The sequence below is a fragment of the Sesamum indicum genome, linkage group LG3 (assembly GCF_000512975.1).
Source record: "Sesamum indicum cultivar Zhongzhi No. 13 linkage group LG3, S_indicum_v1.0, whole genome shotgun sequence".
NCBI lineage: Eukaryota > Viridiplantae > Streptophyta > Magnoliopsida > Lamiales > Pedaliaceae > Sesamum > Sesamum indicum.
In genome coordinates this window covers 21814457-21836496 of record NC_026147.1, presented here as the reverse complement: position 1 = coordinate 21836496, position 22040 = coordinate 21814457, and the positions used below count along the sequence as shown (strand labels likewise).

At 39.0% G+C, this 22040-nt stretch overlaps 4 protein-coding genes and 1 pseudogene across 4 annotated transcripts; 2 read left to right on the top strand and 3 right to left on the bottom strand.

Annotated features, from left to right (window-relative positions):
• Positions 782–6212, top strand: LOC105159137 (polyadenylate-binding protein 8-like). The gene is made up of 9 exons (XM_011076093.2): positions 782–1049; positions 2133–2251; positions 2571–3227; positions 3341–3418; positions 3507–3596; positions 4278–4412; positions 5234–5410; positions 5491–5694; positions 5775–6212. The coding sequence occupies exons 1-9, from the start codon at positions 782–784 to the stop codon at positions 6009–6011; spliced, it is 1965 nt and encodes a 654-aa protein (XP_011074395.1). The 3' UTR covers positions 6012–6212.
• On the bottom strand, positions 6046–8709 carry LOC105159280 (annotated as a pseudogene).
• LOC105159136 (subtilisin-like protease SBT1.9) lies at positions 9709–12211 on the bottom strand. Its single transcript, XM_011076092.2, has one exon. The coding sequence runs from the start codon at positions 12126–12128 to the stop codon at positions 9816–9818; it is 2313 nt and encodes a 770-aa protein (XP_011074394.2). The 5' UTR covers positions 12129–12211; the 3' UTR covers positions 9709–9815.
• On the top strand, positions 15176–17872 carry LOC105159135 (subtilisin-like protease SBT1.9). The gene has a single exon (XM_011076091.2). It carries the CDS (start codon positions 15298–15300, stop codon positions 17599–17601), a length of 2304 nt encoding a protein of 767 aa, XP_011074393.1. The 5' UTR covers positions 15176–15297; the 3' UTR covers positions 17602–17872.
• On the bottom strand, positions 20260–22035 carry LOC105159279 (ferruginol synthase-like; the record flags this gene model as incomplete). Its single annotated transcript, XM_011076290.2, has 2 exons — positions 20260–20950; positions 21280–22035. Coding segments are annotated over 2 exons (1395 nt in total), but the record flags the coding sequence as incomplete, so codon positions are not given.

Below are 22040 nucleotides of genomic sequence, written 5' to 3'. Positions count from 1 at the left end.
AGAAAGTGTAATTATTCCTATATTATAATAGTTGATAATAATTTTTTGAATTACAAAAGTTTTAACATTGATTATAAATAAAAAAATATTTTAATTATAATATATATACTATTTAAATACTAATATATGTAATATATCTAAAAAAAATGAGATTGTTGAGCCTGATGCGCGTCAGTTTTGATGCTTGAGAATTTTTTTTTAAAATATTCAAGTATAATCGTGGACAATACCCACGATTTAAAGTTGTGTATGCTGTCCACGACTTGAGCAATTTTTTAAATTTTTTTTTAAATTATGAATATTGTTCATGACTTATAATAAAATTGTCATATGTTTTTAAAAAACATAATATTTTTGTTATAATAAAAAATTAATAAGCCGCTTTTCCCGTGGGCAGCAGCACTTCATATCGACGGCCAAGATTTCACCGCTTTTTCTCGCTGCTAGGGTTTCCTAACACTGCCACTTCATATATAAATCCTCAGAGGCGATGTTCTTCCCCGAGTGCGGTGCAGTTCCCTGCCCTCCCAAAGGAAAAAAATACCTCCAAAATTCTCTCTCTGGAATTTCTCTATCCTTTGATCTATCCTATATTTTTACCCCCACATTTTACCCTTTCCTCTATTCTCATCCCTACTGAAAAACCCCAAAAATTTTCAATTTCCTCGTTGTCATTCGTAGTTTTATCTATCTAAGGTCAATAGCAAGGAGGAGAAGGGAAAAATTACACCCCCCCAATCTCCAGACCGAGAAACTAGGAATTTAGCTGAAATTGGAAGGAATGGCGCAGATTCAAGTGCAGCACCAGAATGTGGCGGCGGCTGGGCCCAACGGAGTGGCGGCGCCAGGTGGAGCGGCAGCTGCGGCGGCTGGACAGTTTATGTCGACGTCTCTGTATGTGGGGGACTTGGACTTAAACGTGACGGACTCTCAGCTGTATGATCTGTTCAATCAGGTCGGACAGGTTGTGTCGGTTAGGGTTTGCCGAGATCTCAGTACTCGCCGCAGCCTTGGCTATGGTTATGTCAACTATAGCAATCCCCAGGATGGTTAGTGATTTTACTTCTAATTTGATTGTTTGAAATGGAGCATCTTGGAATCTGGCTTTAATTGATGCATCCCTGGGTATACGGTTTGGTTACATGCTTGTAGATTTGTGGTTGATTTCTTAATACTAGTGTGTATGGAGGAAGTAAGGAAAATGCCCACCCTTCCAAAATTGTTTTTATATTTTTTACCTTGTGATTAGTATAGTCCTGTTTTTTTTTTTATTAAAAACCCAGCTTGAAAAAAGAATTCGAAGTTGTCTTTGACTAAGGTCCTTACACTGTTCTACTTGTGAACAGAGTTCAAAAGCAATTGCTGGGAAACTTGAAAAGAAATACAGTGATCTCCAGTAAATAATTGGGATTTTTGGTTCGCAAGTGGTATTACAGTTTCTTTTCGGTGATATTCCACTAGTATTACAGATTAGTAACACTAATAGTTCACCATTGCAGAAGCTCTCAAAAGTAATGAATCTCGGCAGTGCGCTTAATATATTGGTGGGTGTTTTGAGTTGCTTGATCTGTGATTCACTTCACTTGATGAATTACCTTGATTCCCAATTAAGCCATAGAACAACCAATTTAGAACCACAGGGGCCTTTAGAAACAAAACCCTTCTGCTTTCAAGCCATGTTGAAATCCGAATACCTATGTCAGTTTGGATGGGACCATATACAAATCTGGAAAGTTAAAGTGCCTTCCTATAGATTATTGTTGTTTTCAATTTTATTGTTTAAGGGAAAATATTGCTCAACTTATCACATGGAATTGCTGACAGTTATGCCTGGGCCTGGTAGAACATTTTAATGGATGGAAATTGAAGAAGGCCGTGCCATTTACACATATTTCAGCCTCTTTTATTGCTGTATTGATGTTTAGAGAACATTTTTTTTCTTTTATGTCAGTCACTATTGCAGTTGTGGTTATGCTGGTTTTCCTTTTAAGTGTGCTCTTTTTTAACTACAACAGCAGGTGCTTTGACCTTTTCTTCTGCTCAATGTTTTTTAATTATGGAGAAAGTTTGCAATTGTTTCCTCCTAGCCTTAATTTCGCCTCTGACATTTCACATGTTAACTTTGATTACAGCGGCAAGAGCTCTGGAAGTTTTGAATTTCACTCCCCTTAATAACAAGTCGATCCGAGTCATGTATTCGCATCGGGACCCAAGTATTCGTAAAAGTGGAACGGCGAATATCTTCATAAAGGTGAATGCCTCCTCATTTCTGCTGTCTATGTCAAGGTGTTTGCACATCAAAATTTGTTAAACTGGTTTCTCATACTTTCACCAAATGAAGATGTGAATTGAATCTCCATTCTTTGTTTGATGTTTTTAGATGAACCAAAACCTTAAACAGAATTTATATTACAATTGAACTGTGGGCCCTTGCTGCCTGTTGATTTCTACATTACATTCTCTTAGCCATATTTCTTTGATATATGAGGCAGTGCCTTTTCTTTTCTTACACAATTTGTTGTTCTGTCTGTTCTTATTCTAGTTGCATACTAATGAACCTTATTATGCAGAATTTGGATAAAACAATTGATAACAAAGCTCTGCACGACACTTTTTCAAGCTTTGGCAACATCCTCTCGTGCAAGATTGCAACAGACCCTAATGGTCAATCAAAAGGCTATGGATTTGTACAATTTGATTCTGATGAAGCTGCACAAAGTGCTATAGATAAGTTAAATGGCATGCTTATTAATGATAAGCAAGTGTATGTTGGGCATTTCCTTCGGAAGCAGGAGAGGGAAACTGCACTACATAAGACGAAATTCAACAATGTCTATGTGAAAAATCTAGCCGAGTCCACTACAGACGATGATTTGAAGAAAATTTTTGGTGAATATGGAGCAATCACTAGTTCTGTGGTGATGAGGGATGCTGATGGAAAGTCAAAATGTTTTGGATTTGTCAATTTTGAAAATGCTGATGATGCTGCTAAGGCTGTTGAAGCTCTAAATGGAAAGAAAGTTGATGACAAGGAGTGGTATGTAGGAAAAGCCCAGAAAAAGTCGGAGCGAGAGCAAGAACTTAAGAATCGATTTGAGCAGACTGCCAGGGAAGCTATTGACAAATTTCAAGGGCTTAATTTATATATTAAAAACTTGGATGATAGCATTGATGATGACAAACTGAAAGAACTGTTTACAGAGTTCGGTACTATCACATCATGCAAGGTATTTTGATACTGTGCTCTTTACAGTTGCATGTGCAGTAATTCTTAATTATGTTGTTTTGCTACTGTTGTACTTAGTTGTGTTAATTCTATTCATGTCCTTTGGTTGCTTAGGTTATGCGAGATCCTAGTGGCATAAGTAGAGGATCTGGATTTGTTGCCTTTTCAACGCCGGAGGAAGCTTCTCGAGCTGTGAGTTGATACGATACTGATAACTTTCTGGATAACACTCTATTAAATAATTCCTAGATCTGATTAAGCTGTTGGTTTTTTATTTTAGCTTTCTGAAATGAACGGGAAAATGGTGGTCAGTAAGCCATTGTATGTTGCACTTGCGCAGCGTAAAGAGGAGCGAAGAGCAAGGTTGCAGGTAATTGTAACTTGAATGGGGAATCTTTTGTCTAATTATACATGAAAGATGCCGAACCTTGTGGACAGTTCTTGCACATTTTTTGTATGTGGAATCTGAATTGTCCCCTTCGTTTCTCTCTGTTGCTACTGGATTTACCCAATATTGGTCTAGTGTTGTTGAATGTTACTTTGGACCTGTATAGGTGTTCAATTACCAACTATGCAGTTTTCATTTTTACTCTACATCATGTTATTGCTGCTCTATATGATCACTGAAAATCATTGTAATTTGAATTTTCTGGAAGAGCCCTGCGGTAGGTTCCCAAGATGGGATACATTTCCTGTGTCCTTTGATCTCTGCATTCTTGCTGCGGGTGTATATCATTACCTAGAGTTGCACGTCAAAGCAATTATTCTTAATGTTGCATGCTAAAGTAGTATTTGTTGTGTTAATGAGGAAAAGCGGTTAGACTACGGAAACTGTTATCTTGCTGAATAGTCTCTTAGCTAGATTGGGCTTGTGCATCTTCGGAGGAAATGGTAGCTCATGGATTTAGAGAGGAATCCTAATTTGAGCCTTCCACCGTCAGTTTTAAGCATCTTTATCTCCTTTGCTGAGCTTGGAAATGGCGTTTAATGCGTTATGTTCTTCCTTTTTGTTCTGTCATGGGTTCTACTACAGCTTATCTTTTTATTGCAGGCTCAATTTTCGCAAATGAGGCCTGTTGCAATGCCACCATCAATGGCTCCCCGTATGCCTATGTATCCCCCTGGTGCACCAGGTATTGGCCAGCAGCTGTTTTATGGGCAAGCTCCTCCTGCTATAATTCCTCAGGTAACAATTGCTGTCTGGCTTTCATTCTCTTGACCTCCTTGTTGAAAAATTTGACTGCTCATTCAGCTTGGTGAGCCAAATGCTGAATACTTTCACCTCCCTGATCACATGTAAGCATCCCCCGCTGCCAAGTCACTGGCATCACCATCTTCTCAGTCAGTTGAGAAGGGCAAATAGTTCTGTATAGCAGCTGAAATATGGATTTGTGCTCTTTTTTCTATAGATGGACACTTCTCAAGTAACCTATGGTACTTCCTAATTGCCTAGTTTCTTCCCAACTTGGTATCAGAATGATTTATTGATTGATTTTGAGGGGTGTTGTGATGCATTCCACTGAAACCTCTTATGGTTGAGGATTGCTTTTCAGTTCTGGTCTTCTACGTTCTTGGCGGCCTTTTCGTTCAAAATGTGGTCGTGGACTACCGTGTTTCTGGATTTTGTTGGGTTTAGACATCCCTCTTTTACTGCTTGATACCCTTAAGTTGTGATCCTTGTCAATTTAACTTTTCTAATAATCATCTCCCTTCACAGACTATGCGAGCTGTTTTTTCATTTATTATGCATCTGATATCATGCATATTGGAGATATTGCTGTGTTATTGAACTGTAGATTGAAATTAGTTGGTATCCTTTTGTTTTGGGGTGAGGTAGGGTCTTTGTTTTATGAATTTCGCGATGTACTGTTGTATGCTCTGCTTGATTATGTAGGAGAACAGCATGCTTGGTGTTGAACTAGGAGTTGCATGTTGCATGACACCAAGTATTCTCCATATGGACAAGCAACTAGCTACTTTTTGTAATTATGCTCTTTATATTTTCAGCCTGGCTTTGGCTATCAGCAGCAGCTTGTTCCTGGAATGCGCCCTGGAGGTGCTCCTATGCCAAATTTTTTTGTGCCCCTAGTCCAACAGGGTCAGCAGGGCCAACGTCCTGGTGGCAGGCGAGGAGGTGGTCCTGTGCAACAAAATCAGCAGCCTGTGCCGCTGATGCAGCAGCAAGTTAGTTGTACTTTGGTTTTCTAATTTTGTGTACTTTTGAATTTGTATAGTGTCAGGTATGACTTTTGTTTTCCTTACAGATGCTACCGAGGGGTAGGATGTATCGGTTTCCTCCTGGTCGTAATGTGCCAGATGTGCCCATACCTGGGGTTGCGGGAGGGATGCTTTCTGTTCCATATGACATGGGTGGCATGCTTCCTCGAGATGCTGCTGTTCCGCAGCCCATGCCAATTACTGCTCTTGCTTCTGCTCTTGCAAATGCAACTCCTGAACAGCAGAGAACTGTAAGCATACTACTGAGTGATACAAATTTCATTTATAATTTTTGTGTATGATATGCTTATTGCGCAAGTTTTGCTGACAGATGTTGGGTGAGAACTTGTATCCTCTTGTTGATCAACTGGAGCATGAGCATGCTGCGAAGGTTACAGGCATGCTTCTGGAGATGGACCAGACTGAGGTTCTGCATTTGCTTGAATCTCCTGAGGCTTTGAAAGCCAAGGTTGCTGAGGCGATGGATGTCCTGAGGAATGTTCAGCAGGCTAACAGCCCTGCCGACCAACTTGCCTCACTTTCACTGAACGACAACCTTGTTTCTTGAGCATCTGGTCTTTTAAGTGATTGCAGATATTGGCCTGGCCAATCTGAATCAACTTTTTGCTAGTGAGGGTGCTATTTTCGGATGAATTTTTGGGTAATGTTTTTTAGGTTTTTTAACTCGAGAGATAATCTTTTTGGTTTCCAAATTATTCCTGGATTTTTAAGATTGGTGTTTTTAATATATTGGTTGCCATTTCATTCAGTTTGCTCTATGTTTTGTTGATTTATTAAGGTGTTATTCTTGATTTAGATACTAAGCGATGTGTGGCATGTTGGGGAATGGCGGGCTTCAACATAATATGTTTAATGTTTAATCCTAGTAAAAGCTAAACGAAACCCGAGCTAAATGCAATGTTCCTATTGTATTGCCGCCTTTTGTTTTTTTTGGTTTCTCACTTGAGAGATCAGCCTCTGGCTCCTTTTTTTTTTTGTTCAAGGCCGCGAATTACCTAGCGATGAGGATGTTGATCGTAACAATCAGGATCTCATAGGCTTCATTGAAGAGTTCATGGTTGCCCGGATGTGGTCAGGCCGTCCACCAGCACCTGCTATCCCACATACCATTACCATCCCATTAATTTTGCCTCCTTGAAATCTTTGCGGGTGGTGATTGGTGGGAACTTCTGACCCAGATTCCTTCACCAACATGAAGAGCCAACGAGATAAAAATTACGATATTGATTCCAAAATTTATATGAAAAGACGGGATGATTAAAGAGAATGAGAACAGAATGACTAACTACGGACACACAAGTACACAACACTTTGACAGAATACATTTTTGCAAATGTTATATGCTTAATGGCTTGACTGGAATAGCCTTGAGGGGAATCGACAATCCAAACTTCTCTTCCGTGTCAACATCTTCCGGCTTCATCCCTGGTTTGAATTTCCAATCAAAGTTATGAATCAGAGATGCCACCATAAGATGTAACATACGATTAGCCAGTGGCCAGTCAGGGCACATTCTTCTTCCTGACTCGGAAGGTTTAAGCATGAAGTCTTGGCCCTTATAGTCTATCCTGCTGTCCAAGAACCGATCAGGCTCAAATGAGTTTGGGTTCGACCATATGATTGGAACTCTGCCAATATCCCAGGCATTAACAAATATCTATGTGTTTTTAGGGATTGTATAGCCGTCAATTTCAACATTGTCTTCCGCCTTATCAGGGATTAATAGTGGACCGGCAGGATTGGTATCTGCATGTTTCTTTTATCACGGTCTGTAAGTATGGCAGTCTTGATATGTCTGATATTTCGACTTGTTTGTTTTCTGCGATTGCACTTTTCAGCTCATTCTTTGCTTTAGCCATCATCTCTTGGCTGCGTAGCAGTTCTGTCATTGCCCATTCCACTGTACTTGATGTTCTGTCTGACCCTGAAACGAATAAGTCCTAAAGTAAAGATGGAGTTAGTTCTTGCTACCATTGAGACAAGCCGCACATAAACTAGATTGTTTACATCAGATATTTGACAGATAACCAGTCTTTTCCAGCCGTTACCCAAACCACGTTGGCCACAAACTATCTAGTGTTCAAACTTATTAAACAGATGAACAACTCATCAGAAGTAAATGATTTATTCGTTTGCAACTCAGCTCATATTCGCTTCCCTGGCTGAGATCAAGAAGTGCCTCTAGCAAATCATTTTTCTTGGGAGAACCATTGGACGCCTTCCTGGATTGCAGTCTCTGAATGATTATTTCTTCAAACATTACGATCAATCTCCCCAAAGTAAAACTTAGCCTGCCTCTGTATCTCTTGTGGGTCAATCATCTTCAGAATGGGAAAAAAGTCGGCAATATTTGGAGCACCAACAATCTTGGCCACGCCCTCAATAGTCTCCTCGAATTCCCGAGTAACATCTGAATCAAAGTCAGTAAAATCAACTGAAAACAGCCTACCCGACATTAGAGTAAGCGTTCTTATGAAGGCAGCCTCGCCAATGTTCACGACTCGGCCTGTACAGCGCCGATACACATAGTCGCACAGTTTCTGCAACTTCTCTCGTCTCAGGCCTTGGCTAGCGTCCAGTCGATGAGTGGAGAAAACATGTTCTTTGCATATCTTGCGTATTGTTCCCCATTCCTTTCCGACTGGCAAATAGGCCATTGAAATCTTGTGGTAGTCGTGCACTTGGGCAGCAGCTGCTATGGTCCTGCCAGAAAAGACATGGTCATGTTTCTGTAGTACTTCTTTTGCAAGTTCAGGTGAGGATACAACTACTGTGTATATGCTACCAAGCTGGAGAGACATTAAAGGGCCATAAGTTTTTGAGAGTTCGGCGAGTGATTGGTGGGGGTTTCGGCCGAGTTGGAGAATGTTTCCGATGATAGGAGAAGGCCGAGGCCCCGGTGGAAGCTTGGCCGATCTCCGCCGGGTATTGGACCTCAGGACACAGAACCATGCCAAGAAATTGCAAAATAGAGCAAGAAAAAGTGTTACGAGATCCATTGACTCAATTTCTCTTCTGCCCCCTAACCTCCTCGGTGAAAGAGGCAAAGGTGTGTGGGAGAAAGAATTCTGAAAGAAGATAGTTTCAGAGTAAGAATGAAAAAACTCCTCTACTCGGGGTTTGGGAAGTGCCTTTGCCGCCGTTCCCAGTCGTTGACGCTGACCAGTAGACTCTCTAGACTCCTAGACTCGGGACTTAATATATACTTATAAACGTTCTTGGTTCATTACACAATCGTTGTAGATCACTATGTCATTTTTTGCTTGGATTACTGCCAAATTAAACATGTCGGAAGTGCATAATCATGCGTACAAGTATATGAATATTTAAATTGTCAATACATCCAACATGAATTATTTAAATATGATCCGGCACGAAAACTCAGCTTCTCTCCAAGCAAACGATCTGCTCTACGTGCGTAATCGAAAAGGTTCTCTGCAAACAAGAAATGAACGTCACTTAGCCGGGATAGGTCCCGGCGGAGGTGCTCCGACGCTCAAGTTAGTTTTCTAGTATGTGTGAGATAGCTCTCAATGTTAAGCGAAGATAACTAGCTGAAAAACTACCCAAAAAGAACTTACCTTCTCGCCATGCGATCTCCTTCCTTATATCCCTTACTATCTTGCGCTATTGACAGGTTTATGCATGTATCCACGTTCAGTGTCCACTATCTGTGAATGGTGCTTAAGTGTCCTCCTTTTTAGGAGTTAAGTACGCTTTGAATATGTAACTACCAAGGGATTGACCCTTGGTCAAAGACCTTCAAAGTGTGTAGACCGTTTTACCCTCGTCCGAAGGGCATATGGGTCTTTTATAATATCACCATCATCAAAATATATGAAGCTGAATAATTTCAATTCCAAAACTTAGTCTTCACAAGCCGAAGTTGTCTCGAAGAACTAATTATTCCTACCAACTGTAAACCAGGTTATGGGGCTGTGTGTCGAAAATGAGTTCAACTTAAAGATCAAAGTACATGGTGATAATCATAACATAGATCCATTGAGTGCTTTACCATGTGCTTTATATATTTCTTCCATTTGTTGATTTAAATCTCATGATTCATCACACCATTTTCTTTTTTCCTACTCAAATCCGTGCCCGGAAAACAATTCTAAGGATTCCTGCTCTTCATGTGCTCGAGTTTATACTATGAAACATCTCTTGGCATATTTTATGATTTCTTTTCCCCATTTGAGTTTATGATTTCTCTTCACTCTCTTTCTTTTCTGATCACATAATTTTCCTTAAACAGAACATTTCCTCAGCACAAATGCCCTCAGAATTATTATAGGATTCCAGAAAGTAACAAGCATTACAAATAGTGTCAATAGAGAACAATGAACAGTGATCAATCGTCGGCCACCCCTGGAGACAACATAATGGGACTCCTCACACTGTACTTGCCTCTATTATCGATCCAAGTGATCGATCCGTCTGGTGCACCAGTCGTAAAATCAGGCGCTTTAAAAGTAATGGTTAAAGAATAGCTCTGCTTCTCATATTTCTTCTTAAACACTAAAATCTGTGGCCGAATCTGGATTTTGGTATTCTTTGGTTTTTCCAACTTAACTCTGTATGTGGCTGCACCATCCCCTACATTCGTGAGAGTCCTCTGGAATCTCCGGGTTAAAGTCCTTCCTTGATCTGGGGAGTTATAAATAGCGATAAAAGACGGGTAATTCAGGTTGGAGGATGGAGTCGAGCAATTGTAGCTCGATCTAATAATGGTTTGAGTTTGCTCGAGAGTGAAATTCATGGAGCAGACAAGATTTACAAGGTCTTGTTGAGATGCATCGTAAACAAGGCCTGGATCAAGTGCTCGGTTTGGATCGACCAACCCTGATCCCATGCCTAAAGGCAAGGCAACTGTGTTGTCCTGTTCCTTGATGGGTTGATTAGTGTTATCAAGAGGATTAGCAGTTGTCATCATGGCGGATTGAATGGCTGCTGGGCTCCATTCAGGGTGAGCAGCTTTGAGGAGTGCAGCAACTCCGGCGATATGAGGGCAAGCCATTGATGTGCCTGACAAGAGAGTGTAGTCACTGGATAAGAATATGTTCTTACCGATTCTTGGTCCTACAGCATAAGGGTAATAGGCCGCTAAGATTAACACTCCTGGCGCCATTATGTCTGGCTTCAAGATGTGTGGATAACTTCGAGCAGGGCCTCTTGATGAGTCATCTGATAAGGCCGGAGCAGCTCTTGGCCCCGTCCCCAGAACTGTTTGTTGGAAATCAATGCTTACTCTTGGTGCAGAACTACTAGATGCATAATCGATCACCTGTCGTGCTTCTGTGGGGCTAATTACAACTCCAGGGTAAGGAAACGAAACAGATCGCAATATGCTGATATCTTCAGCAATGATGATAGCTGCTCGGACATTAGACTCGGATAGATATACCATTGCGAAAATGAAGCTTCTATTTTCAATCGTTATGTCACATACGACAACACTTTGATCAGGGGCTTCTGCCAGTAATTCATTTGAGTCACAGGCGGATAAGGTCTTGTTGTAAACAAGTGGCAAGTCTCTAACCGGCGTTCTGGCAGGAAACGTTGTCCATCCCGTGATGGTTTTTCCATTCCCCATGGTCAAAGTTCCGGCAAACCACCGATCAATTGTCCCTGATGCAACTACGACAGCCCACGGGATCCCCGATCGTAAAGTGGCAAAAGACGGGCCGCGATTTCCAGCTGATAGACAAACCAGGATCCCTTTCTCCCTGGCACCGAAGCTAGCTATTGCAAGAGGGTTCTCATACAGATTAGTGTTACGGTTACTGATTGAAATCGAAATTATATCGACTCCATCAGCCACAGCCTGGTCGATGCCCGCGAGTATATCGGAGCTAGTGCCTCCTCTCCACAAGACCTTATAAACCGCCAGCCTCGCACGCGGAGCAACCCCTCTTGCCGTTCCAGGGGCATAACCGAAGAACGAAACACCATCCACAAAATTTCCAGCAGCAATGGACGCAACGTGGGTGCCGTGACCATCCATATCTCTAGCAGAGTTCACATCTATTGGAAGATCGGGATTCCCAGCTTGAAACCCATTATTGAAATATCTGGCTCCAATAATTTTCTTGTTGCACGAAGACGAATTGAATTGTTCCCCTTCTTGGCAAATTCCCTTCCACCTTGCAGGGATTTCAGTCATTCCATCATCCCTAAAGCTCGGACTTTCCGGCCAAATTCCGCTGTCGACAACTCCGATGATCACATCTTTGCCATACTTTGATGCTGGCCACAAGCCTGTGGCAGTGTTGAGGGACAGGAATTTATAGGAATGGGTGGTGTCTGGTGTGAGAATATGATCGGAATAGGCCGAAATGAACCCTGGTGACTTCTTTAGGGCTTCCAGTTCAGCTTTAGATACCAGTGCGCTGAATCCATGAAAGGCATTGTCATAAGTGTAGATAAGCTTTGGCTCAGCTTTCAGGCTGTTGAATGATGCCTGAGGCTCTGACTTTACAGATTTAAGCATGGAAGAATACCAATAATGGTGACTGGAAAATGCCTTTGGCATGGAGGATTTATCCATATGAACAATGTACACTGATCTTTCAGCTGAAACATGATGAAAATGGTGATCGAGAAGCAACCATGAGAGTATAATCACAGCAACTCCCATTGTTTTACTCTGAAGTGGTTGATGCATAAGACAAAGAACATTGTGCCCTATAAGTTGATAATCTTGCTAGACTGCAGTAAGGACATGGCGGCCGACAACTTTTCTCCGCTTCTGCTAAATTATTATACCTTGTCATCTTTTCTTAATTGTGGCTGTCATTGTTGCTTTTGTACATACAATAATAGTAATAATTGGATAATCTTGCAATCAAATGAGTACAAATCCTAATCAGGGCAATCACTGTATTAAATTCCTGAACTCCATGTTCTTAACTGCAGACCAATTGCTCATCAACCAGTTATATTTGTGTTGGATGGGCTTCCACGTGACTGCCATTTTATGAAACTAAAATGGATCATATTTTTCAAAATAATTACGACTCAGGTCGAATAATTAGTCCTCTCCGAACTCTATACCTATAATAAAGAAAATAAGAAATATGAGGAAAATGAAAAATTATCTAAAATCAGATGATTGATTGATTGGCGTCGTGATAATGTGGGAAGAGTAAATTAAATCTGCGGGGACCCATTTTCACCTTCCCAATCTGCCACTCTGCTATTGTTTATAAAAGCAAAAAGGTAAGGATCAATTACTCTTATTACATCTGTACATAGAGGATAAAGCTGAGTGTTTCATCAGTTTAATAGCCTGTAAACTGGCGGGGTCGCCCTGGGGCCTGGACCATCAAATAAGCTGTCATGTTTAGACCGCTGGATCTAAGTTTTTTTTTTTTGGGTAGACAGCCAAACCTTTATAAATTAATAATTTTGGAATCATAAAATTTTATTAATTTAGAGAGATATTAATTTATCAATAAATTAATATTTTATTAATTAAAAGAGAGACTTTTTAAATTTAGCAAATTTAGTACATATATATTGAAAATAAATGAATTGATATATGTTTCATTGATTATATTAATACATCAATCAATTCTTTATAACTAATTAAATATATTCATGTATAATATCAACTTATTGTATACAATTAACTATTACATTCGTAGACGCATGTATCAATTCATTGGAATTACTTAAATATATATGTTCACATTAATTCGTTGCACTTACATAACTATTATAGCCAATTAAATATATTCATGCATGATGAATGAAACATATACTATATAAATCTCAATATGAAAATAAAATAATTCATAACACCCAACCATGTCTTCTCATCTAAAAGGCATCGCAAAATCATCCATGAATGATCAAATACGTAAAGCATTACAAACTTCATATTTTAGCAAATTACCATAATATTTATAATTGTAATATTCATGAATTATTAATTTAGAGTTCTAATGGGACCTAATATTTATAAAGAAATTTTTTGAAAAATTATTATCTTATTATCTTATCGAATTTGATGATTTTTTACAAAGGCTCAAGTCGAGACCAGAAGATTTTATTATTTTATAGGATTTATTAATTTATAGATACTGTAGCTTAGCTTGTTTATTTTTTATTAGGGTAAAATACACTTTCTCCTCCTCAGTTATTCATCGCGTAATGTTTATCCTTTTAAATTAATAAATATAATACTTATTCTTTTAATTGGACATAAATGCCCTTTTAAGTCTTGACAATAATATTATTGTACTATATTTTAATATTTTACCCATTAAATCATCATCGAATTATTTTTAATTATTCTTTTTTAATAAGTGAATATTGTCTAAAAATTTAATTGCAGAGGATAAATGTTACATTTATTAGTTTAAATGATAATTGTTACATGACGAATAATTAAGAGGAGTAAAGTGTATTTTCTCCTTTTATTATTAAATTATATAAATAGTTTAATGCGTATAAATAAACTATTTAGTTTGTATTATAAGGGCTTATTTCTAATACAAAAGCTCCTAATGAATTACGGTTTGAATTGAATTATTTAATTAAAACAACTTAAATAAACATAATATGAATATACACCATTTTTCTATCTTGCCATTCAAATTACTCTAACACAGTAGCTAACAAAGCAAAAATAAAAGTACCATTACAGCCACCATGAGTGATAGTTTGTAGCTAACAATTTAAAAAGAATAATGCTTGCATCAAAAATCAAAACATATTGCTGTAAAGTTAAAAAATGAAATACCAATTTTGAAAAATGAAAATGTTTATTGACTCGCCTCCCTTGAGTGGCATTATGGATTTTCAACACAGTTTCTTTAATTTTTGTCTCTTAACTTTGTGTTTGGAATAGACCGAGGACAAAACTCCCTGAAGATGCCTCCCCACTATCCTATTTAATTTTTATATTTTGGCATTTCAAAGATACGTGGGTTGCAAAATATCTTGTTAGACAGGTACATGAAATTCAGATTCAATGTCTGTACCATTATATTTTAACAGGGCCCTAACGTGAGTGGGGTGGACGAGCCATATCGCAACTTGGAATAAATGGTTTTCACCATCGATCCGTCGCCTTCAATGTAATGATATTGCAGCCAAGTTTATCTTTCTTCACTTAATATTGGGATAATTTCACATTTATCCTCTCATAAATGCAACAGTTTTGCGTCTGATCATTCAAGAATTTCAGTATTAAATGATGAAATACTTTTAGCTTTACCACGCTCTTATGTTCTTTCAAGTGTCGGTGGTAAGTAGAATAAGTTTTCTTAGTATTAAGTTTTTTGTTTTGAAGGTTTATATGGTTCTTTGTTATTTACTTATTTGATACTATTTTTTAACATTTTATTAGTTTTATTTTACTACTTTTGGAGGAATCTTGGTATAATTGATCTTTAATTCACATTATATAATTTAGTCTAATAGGGTCAAAATCTAAATTAGATCTAGTAATTTGGTTCCACGGTTGCCTTTGGGATATAAAAAAGTTTCTTACTAAAAACAAGTTTTGCGGAACCAAACCAATCACATAATAAGCATCATAGACTTGTTATGTAATTGTTGATTTTTGTATATCAATCACCTGACAAATTTACTAATCATATAATTAATTTATATATTAATGAACCCGAGCTTATAAAAGTTTCTTGAATTCTATCCCTTGCATTTTTGCAAGTTGTCCGACAAGCAAAGGCACAACAATAATTGAACAAAAGCAGAGATGAGTCCCGAGCCGCCGATTCTTACCGTTGAAACAAATCTTTTTAGCTTATATTAAGAAGGGTACTTGTCTAAAGTATCCATCAGTCCAGATCTCATCCTGGAAAAGAATGGAGCTTTCTAAAGCAGTGGCTCTAATTCTACTCTCATGGTTTCTTTTGCTTCACCATTTTCATCATGCTTCAGCTGAAAGATCCGTATACATTGTTCATACGGACAAATCCTCCATGCCAAAGGCATTTTCCAGTCACACTTATTGGTACTCCTCCATGCTTAAATCACTAAAATCAGTGGCTCAGACATCATTGGAGGGCCAAAATTCTGAACCAAAGATTATCTACACTTATGATAATGCATTCCATGGATTCAGTGCAGTGATGACTAAAGCTGAATTGCAAGCTCTAAAGAAGTCACCAGGGTTCATTTCCGCCTATGCCGATGATGTCGTCACACCAGACACCACCCATTCATATAAGTTCCTTTCTCTCAACACTGCGACAGGGTTGTGGCCAGCGTCTAACTATGGAAAAGACGTGATCATTGGCGTTATTGACACTGGAATTTGGCCGGAAAGTCCTAGCTTCAGGGATGATGGAATGACTGAAATCCCTGCAAGGTGGAAGGGAATTTGCCAAGAAGGGGAACAATTCAATTCGTCCTCGTGCAACAAGAAAATCATTGGAGCTAGATACTTCAATGAAGGGTTTCGAGCACAGCTTCCCGACTTATCGATAGGTGTGAACTCTGCTAGAGATGTGGATGGTCATGGCACCCACGTTGCATCAATTGCTGCCGGAAACTTTGTAGATGGTGTTTCGTTCTTCGGTTATGCCCCTGGAACTGCAAGAGGAGTTGCTCCACGTGCTAGGCTGGCGGTGTATAAGGTCCTGTGGAATGGAGGCGTTAACTCTGATATACTCGCCGGCATCGACCAGGCTGTGGCTGATGGAGTCGATATAATTTCGATTTCTTTGGGTATTCGTTCGAGTCTTCTATATGAGAACCCGCTTTCAATTGCTAGCTTTGGTGCTAGGGAGAAAGGAATCATGGTCAGTCTCTCAGCTGGAAATCGCGGGCCAAGTGTCAGGACTATACGATCAGGAATCCCCTGGGCTGTGGTGGTAACATCGGGTACAATTGATCGCTGGTTAGCCGGAACATTGACTCTAGGAAATGGGAAAGTCATCACAGGATGGACCACATTTCCCGCGAGAGCCTCAGTCAGAAACTTGCCACTCGTTTACAATGAGACCTTATCTGAGTGCAGCTCATCTGAATTACTATCAGGAGCCCCTGAGCAGAGTATCATTGTGTGCAATCTAACCATTGGAAATACAGATTTCTCTTCTGCAATGAACAATCTACCCGAGTCTAATGTCCGAGCAGCTATCCTCATTGCTGAAGAACCCCCCATCTTTCGGTCCAATTTATTTCCTTTCCCTGGAGTTGTAATTACTCCGACAGAAGCACGAGAGGTGATCAATTATGCATCAAGAAGTTCTGCACCAAGAGCAACCATTGATTTTCAACAGACAATTCTCGGGACAGAGCCGAGAGCGGCCCCAGCCTTATCAGATGACGCATCAAGAGGCCCTGCACGAAGTTACGATGGCATCTTGAAGCCTGATCTAATGGCACCGGGAGTGTCAATCTTAGCAGCCTATTATCCTCACGCTACTGGACCAAGAATTGGTAAGAATATATTCCTGTCCACGGACTATACTCTCATTTCAGGCACATCCATGGCTTGCCCTCACGTCTCCGGAACTGCTGCACTTCTGAAAGCTGCACACCCTGAATGGAGCCCTGCCGCTATTCAGTCCGCCATGATGACAACTGCTAATCCTCTTGATAATACTAATCAGCCCATCAAGGATATGGCCTTTGATTACACAGCCGCCACACCTTTAGGCATTGGATCAGGACTGGTTGATCCGAACCGGGCACTTGATCCAGGCCTCATTTACGACGTGTCCCATCAAGATTTGGTAAATCTTGTATGCTCCATGAATTTCACTCGCGAGCAAACTCAAACCATCATAAGATCAAGCCACAATTGCTCAACTCCATCTGCAGACCTAAATTACCCATCTTTCGTCGCTCTTTTTAGCTTTGCAGAAAGAGGAAGGACATTGACCCGGAGATTCCAGAGGACTGTGACGAACGTAGGGGATGGTGCAGCCAGATACAGAGTTAAGTTGGAAACACCAGAGAATACCACGGTCAGAATTCAGCCACAGACTCTGGTGTTTCAAAAGAAATACGAGAAGAAGAGCTATGTCTTAACCATTCGTTATAAAGCTGATATTGAGACTCAAAACAGAGATGGTTCGCTGACTTGGATTGAGGAAAATGGCAAGTACAGAGTCAGAAGTCCCATTATGGTTTCTGCAGGGGCTGATAATTTCGACTAGTTTTTATGCTATTAGTCAGTACTATAAATGCTTGTCACTTGGTATGTATGACCATAAAGACATCCTTGTATGTCTGGGCGGCTTATGTTGCCAAATAAACAAAGGGACAACCACCTTTCTTTATTTTGGATGACATACCCAACTTAGAATTTGATGGGAACAGCCTTGAGAAGCACGGCCTTGAACTTTTCCTCCATGCACGTTTCTTGAATGAGCTCAAAATCCTGGAACTACTTGTCTATTTTATTTATATAAACTTATATATTTTGTCCACTTAGAGAATAGTGAATTTGTGACTCTCCATATCTATTGGATTAACATAATATTAAAGCAATATATATAATAAAAGGTTATAATACATAGTTGGATTCAACTTATATAATTATCATAGACATTATAAATTAATGCAAGTTTGTAAAACAAGAAAGGTCGGTTGAAAACTATAAATATTGTTTTAAAGAAAAAATACATAATTCTTTTTTTATTTGAAACAATGGACTGTTATTAATAAAAATAAGTCAACTATAATAATTCCTGTCAAATATCAATACTTAACAAAAATAATTATAATAACCATACTACAATCAACAATATTAAATAAATAAAATCTAAACAATATCTACTATGCAATAAAACAAAATCCAACGCATATAGTGGGGGTCCAAACTTACATAATTCTTATTCATTAAGCATTGTTATTTACCATAAATATGTTAACAATGGGAAACTACACAATGCAAGTTCGAAAAATAAGAAAGGTCGGAGTTAATTTGAAAACTTGTAAATTTAGAATTTGAAAAATAAAGGAAGAGTGACGTTGCCTAATGGCGAGATCAACTATATATGTATTGGAGTGCGATGCAGCATACTGACACTAAGCCTGTTACAAGAATTTCACTTATCCAAATGATAGAATGAAGATGGGTACTTATACCAGCAAATTCATGCTATTCAAGTAGCTAAGAGTAAAATACTGTTTTTTTTCTTGGCATACCCCTATTACAAAGTTGTGATTTGTTGACTAGGGCTAGTTCAGTAATTTATCATATCACGCTGATTTGATAAATTTGATTTCGGACTTTTCTTTATGAGAATATTCCCCTTATCTTATTTAAGTGATTTATTTCCTTTATCAGGGCAATTTACTACTCCATCAAAAAGCAAGATATCTTATTTTTTTCTAAAAAATACATAGTTCATATTTATTAAACATCGTTATTTACCATAAATATTTTGACAATGAATAGATTTTGGAAATTAAAGAGAAATAAGAAAGATTTGGAGACTTATCAAATTTAGAATTTAAAAAACAAAAAAAAATAGATATCTTACATTTAAAAAAAATACATAATTCTTATTTATTAAGCATGGTTATTACCATAAATATTTTGACAATGTATTAATTTTGGAAACTAAATAATGCAAGTTTGAAAATTAAGAAATGTTGGAGTTTCAAAGTTGAGGAAATTAAGTGCAGGATTCGTTACTAATCTTTAATATTCACCTTCGAACGATGCCCCAAAAACATGTAAAGTCCAAGAAGGAGTTCAAATTGGGTGAGACACAAGAATGAACACAGACCAAAGGAGAAGGCTTTGAGCTTGAGGCCCCCTGAAGCAGCTGTTAGGGTAGAAAGCCCATAGATGGGGCCTGAATACCTATTCCTGAACCCAAGGGAGAAATTGACTCGGCTACCGACTAGGCGACAACATGCCTTCATACACAAATGGCAGGAGGTCATTCAGCCAACTTGGAGGGATGATGGCTACATAACCATTGAGGAGCCCCGAGGATCTAGGCGACTCCGTTGTAATTACCTTCTAAGAATTTGGGGTCCATATTTTGCGAGGAGGCTTATCAATTCAAGAGATAGAGTCACCGACAGTCAAACACTCTCAAGATCCCCTTCAAGTATGCTGGAGCCTATCATCTGCACCACCTACTCGAGTTCCAAGAGGACTATACTCAGCCATCGACAGGGCATGAGGCTACGAAAACATGCCACTCTTCCCTCATGAAGGGTGACGCAATTTTACAACCTTTTATGCACACAAAGTACTCATATTTCAAACAATCCCACATTAAGTGGTTATTTTGTATTGGGTTCCTATTGCACAATTTATAGATTTACATAATTGCTTACAGATTTGCATGTCGAATTGTCTCTGTGTTTTCTACTAAACATCCCAAGTTGGACATACACAAATCATTAACTTTTTGCTTGCATCAACCATAAATATGAAAAAAACAATTAGCATAATTTGAAATAATAAAAAAAATAAAACCTAAAATTCTAGAAAATTAAAATTGAGTCAAAATTGTATATTTTGGTTAAAGGACCCCTTCAAATATATATAACTAGCAACAATGGCTCACAATTTTCATTGACATAGTTTTATGAAACGCGATGCGATAATTATCTATAATTTAAAATTTATCAAAAAATCAATACACATCCATAATCTGAGTATCAATTAATTATAATTTGAGTTTGGTCGAACCAAACTAATTACAAAGCAATTGTATGACATTTGCTATGTGATTGATCGTTTTTCATAAATCGTACACTAATCACATACCAAATATATTGCACTTACCATATATTGATTTAGATTCAGGTTAGCTGTCCATGCTGCGAAGCTACATTGAGGAAATTACTTTTGGCAAAATAATCACTGATTATTTTTTATTTTAAAATATTAATTATAATTTATACATTCTCATCGAGCATGTAATGCTCTCGACAGAGTTTGACAGGAACAGCCTTTAGGGGAACGACCTTCTGCAAACTAAACTGAAACTTCTCCTTCATGTCCAATTCATCGGGCGTAATTCCACCTTCAAGTTTCCAGTCGAAGTTGTGAATCAGGGATGCCACCAAGACGTGCACAATCCGATAAGCCAACGGCAATCCGGGACAAATTCTCCTCCCTGAACCAAATGGGATGAGCTCAAAATCCTGGCCCCTGATGTCGATTTTGCTGTCTAAAAATCTTTCGGGCTCAAACGAATCAGGATTAGACCATATGCTAGAATCTCTACCAATTGCCCAAACGTTTACAAGTATCTGTGCATTTCTGGGCACTATATAATCATTAATTAATGTGTCAGCCTCAGCCTTGTGAGGTAACAGTAAAGGACCCGCCGGGTGAAGCCTGAATGTCTCTTTGACCACTGCCTGTAGATATGGCAGCCTGGATATGTCTGATTCTTGAACCTGTCCCTTTCCGCCGATGATAGTTTGAAGCTCCTTTCTTGCTTTTGCCATCTTCCTCGGATTGTGTATCAGTTCCGCCATCGCCCATTCTACCGTGGTTGCTGTCGTGTCTGTTCCTGCAACAAATAAATCCTAGCACAAAGCAGAAAGTTTAGCAAGAAACAGGAGAGCTTTAAATAATTGGGTGTTAATTGTGTGATGTACGCAGTCCTTATATGCTGTAACTGCAAAGTTCATTAACTGGAGGTGTTCTGTAATTCCGATCAAGAGGATCAAAATATAATAATGTCCCAAGTTATTATTTAGCTCAACTATGTGTATGGTCAAAATACTACTATTACCCATCTTTAATGCTTGAACGACAAAAGGGTAGCCACCAGTACCACCTCAAGTATGTTTTCGAGATGAAATTAGAAGTGATTACCATCTTCACAGCTGAAGTTCTGAAGAACATAACTTACCAAGAGTAAATGTAAAATGTCGTTCCGGTTTAATTCAGATTCATTACTGCGGCTGATATCAAGAAGTGCCTCTAGTAAATCATTTTTCCGCTCATAATTTGTGTATGGGCGGCTTTCTGATTTCAGTCTCTGATCAATTATATCATCAAAGATCCTGAGTAGTTTTCCAACATAAGACACTGATTTGCGCTTAAGCCCTTGAGGATCAATAGGCTTAAGAAGCGGAAAGTAGTCAGCAAGGTTAGGCGTGCCAGCTAACTGCAGCAAACCACGCACAATTCCCTTGAAATCATGAGACGAATCTGAACCAACCTGAGCAAACTCTACTGAGAACAGACTGGCTGAGATAAGATTGAGCGACGTGGAGAATGCAGCATCAGCAATATCCAAAAGTCGGCAGCTAGCGCAACATTCGTGCACGTAATCAAGCAGTTTCCTCAGCTTCTCCCGGCGGAGGCCCTGGCTTGAGTCAACTCTCTGCAAAGAAAACATCTGGTCTTTGCATATTTTCCTAAGAACCCGCCACCGGCTGACCACCGGTAGCCACGCTACCGATACCTTGTTGTGACCATAAGCAGCGGTTGCATCCAGGTGAGGTCGACTGGAGAGCACCTGATCATGCTTTTGAAGCACTTGTTTAGCAAGTTCAGGAGACGATACAACAATTGTGTCTAAGCTGCCAAATTTTAGGTGCATCAGAGGGCCATAGGTCTTGGCGAGTTTGGCAAGTGATTGGTGGGGGTTTTCACCGAGTTGGATAA

Coding starts and splice junctions, on each gene's coding strand:
- LOC105159136 (XM_011076092.2), bottom strand. CDS start 12,128: ATGCATCAACCACTTCAGAGTAAAACAATGGGAGTTGCTGTGATTATA.
- LOC105159135 (XM_011076091.2), top strand. CDS start 15,298: ATGGAGCTTTCTAAAGCAGTGGCTCTAATTCTACTCTCATGGTTTCTT.
- LOC105159137 (XM_011076093.2), top strand. CDS start 782: ATGGCGCAGATTCAAGTGCAGCACCAGAATGTGGCGGCGGCTGGGCCC. Junction 2,252..2,570: donor CGGCGAATATCTTCATAAAG/GTGAATGCCTCC, acceptor CTTATTATGCAG/AATTTGGATAAAACAATTGA. Junction 3,419..3,506: donor CGGAGGAAGCTTCTCGAGCT/GTGAGTTGATAC, acceptor TTTTTATTTTAG/CTTTCTGAAATGAACGGGAA.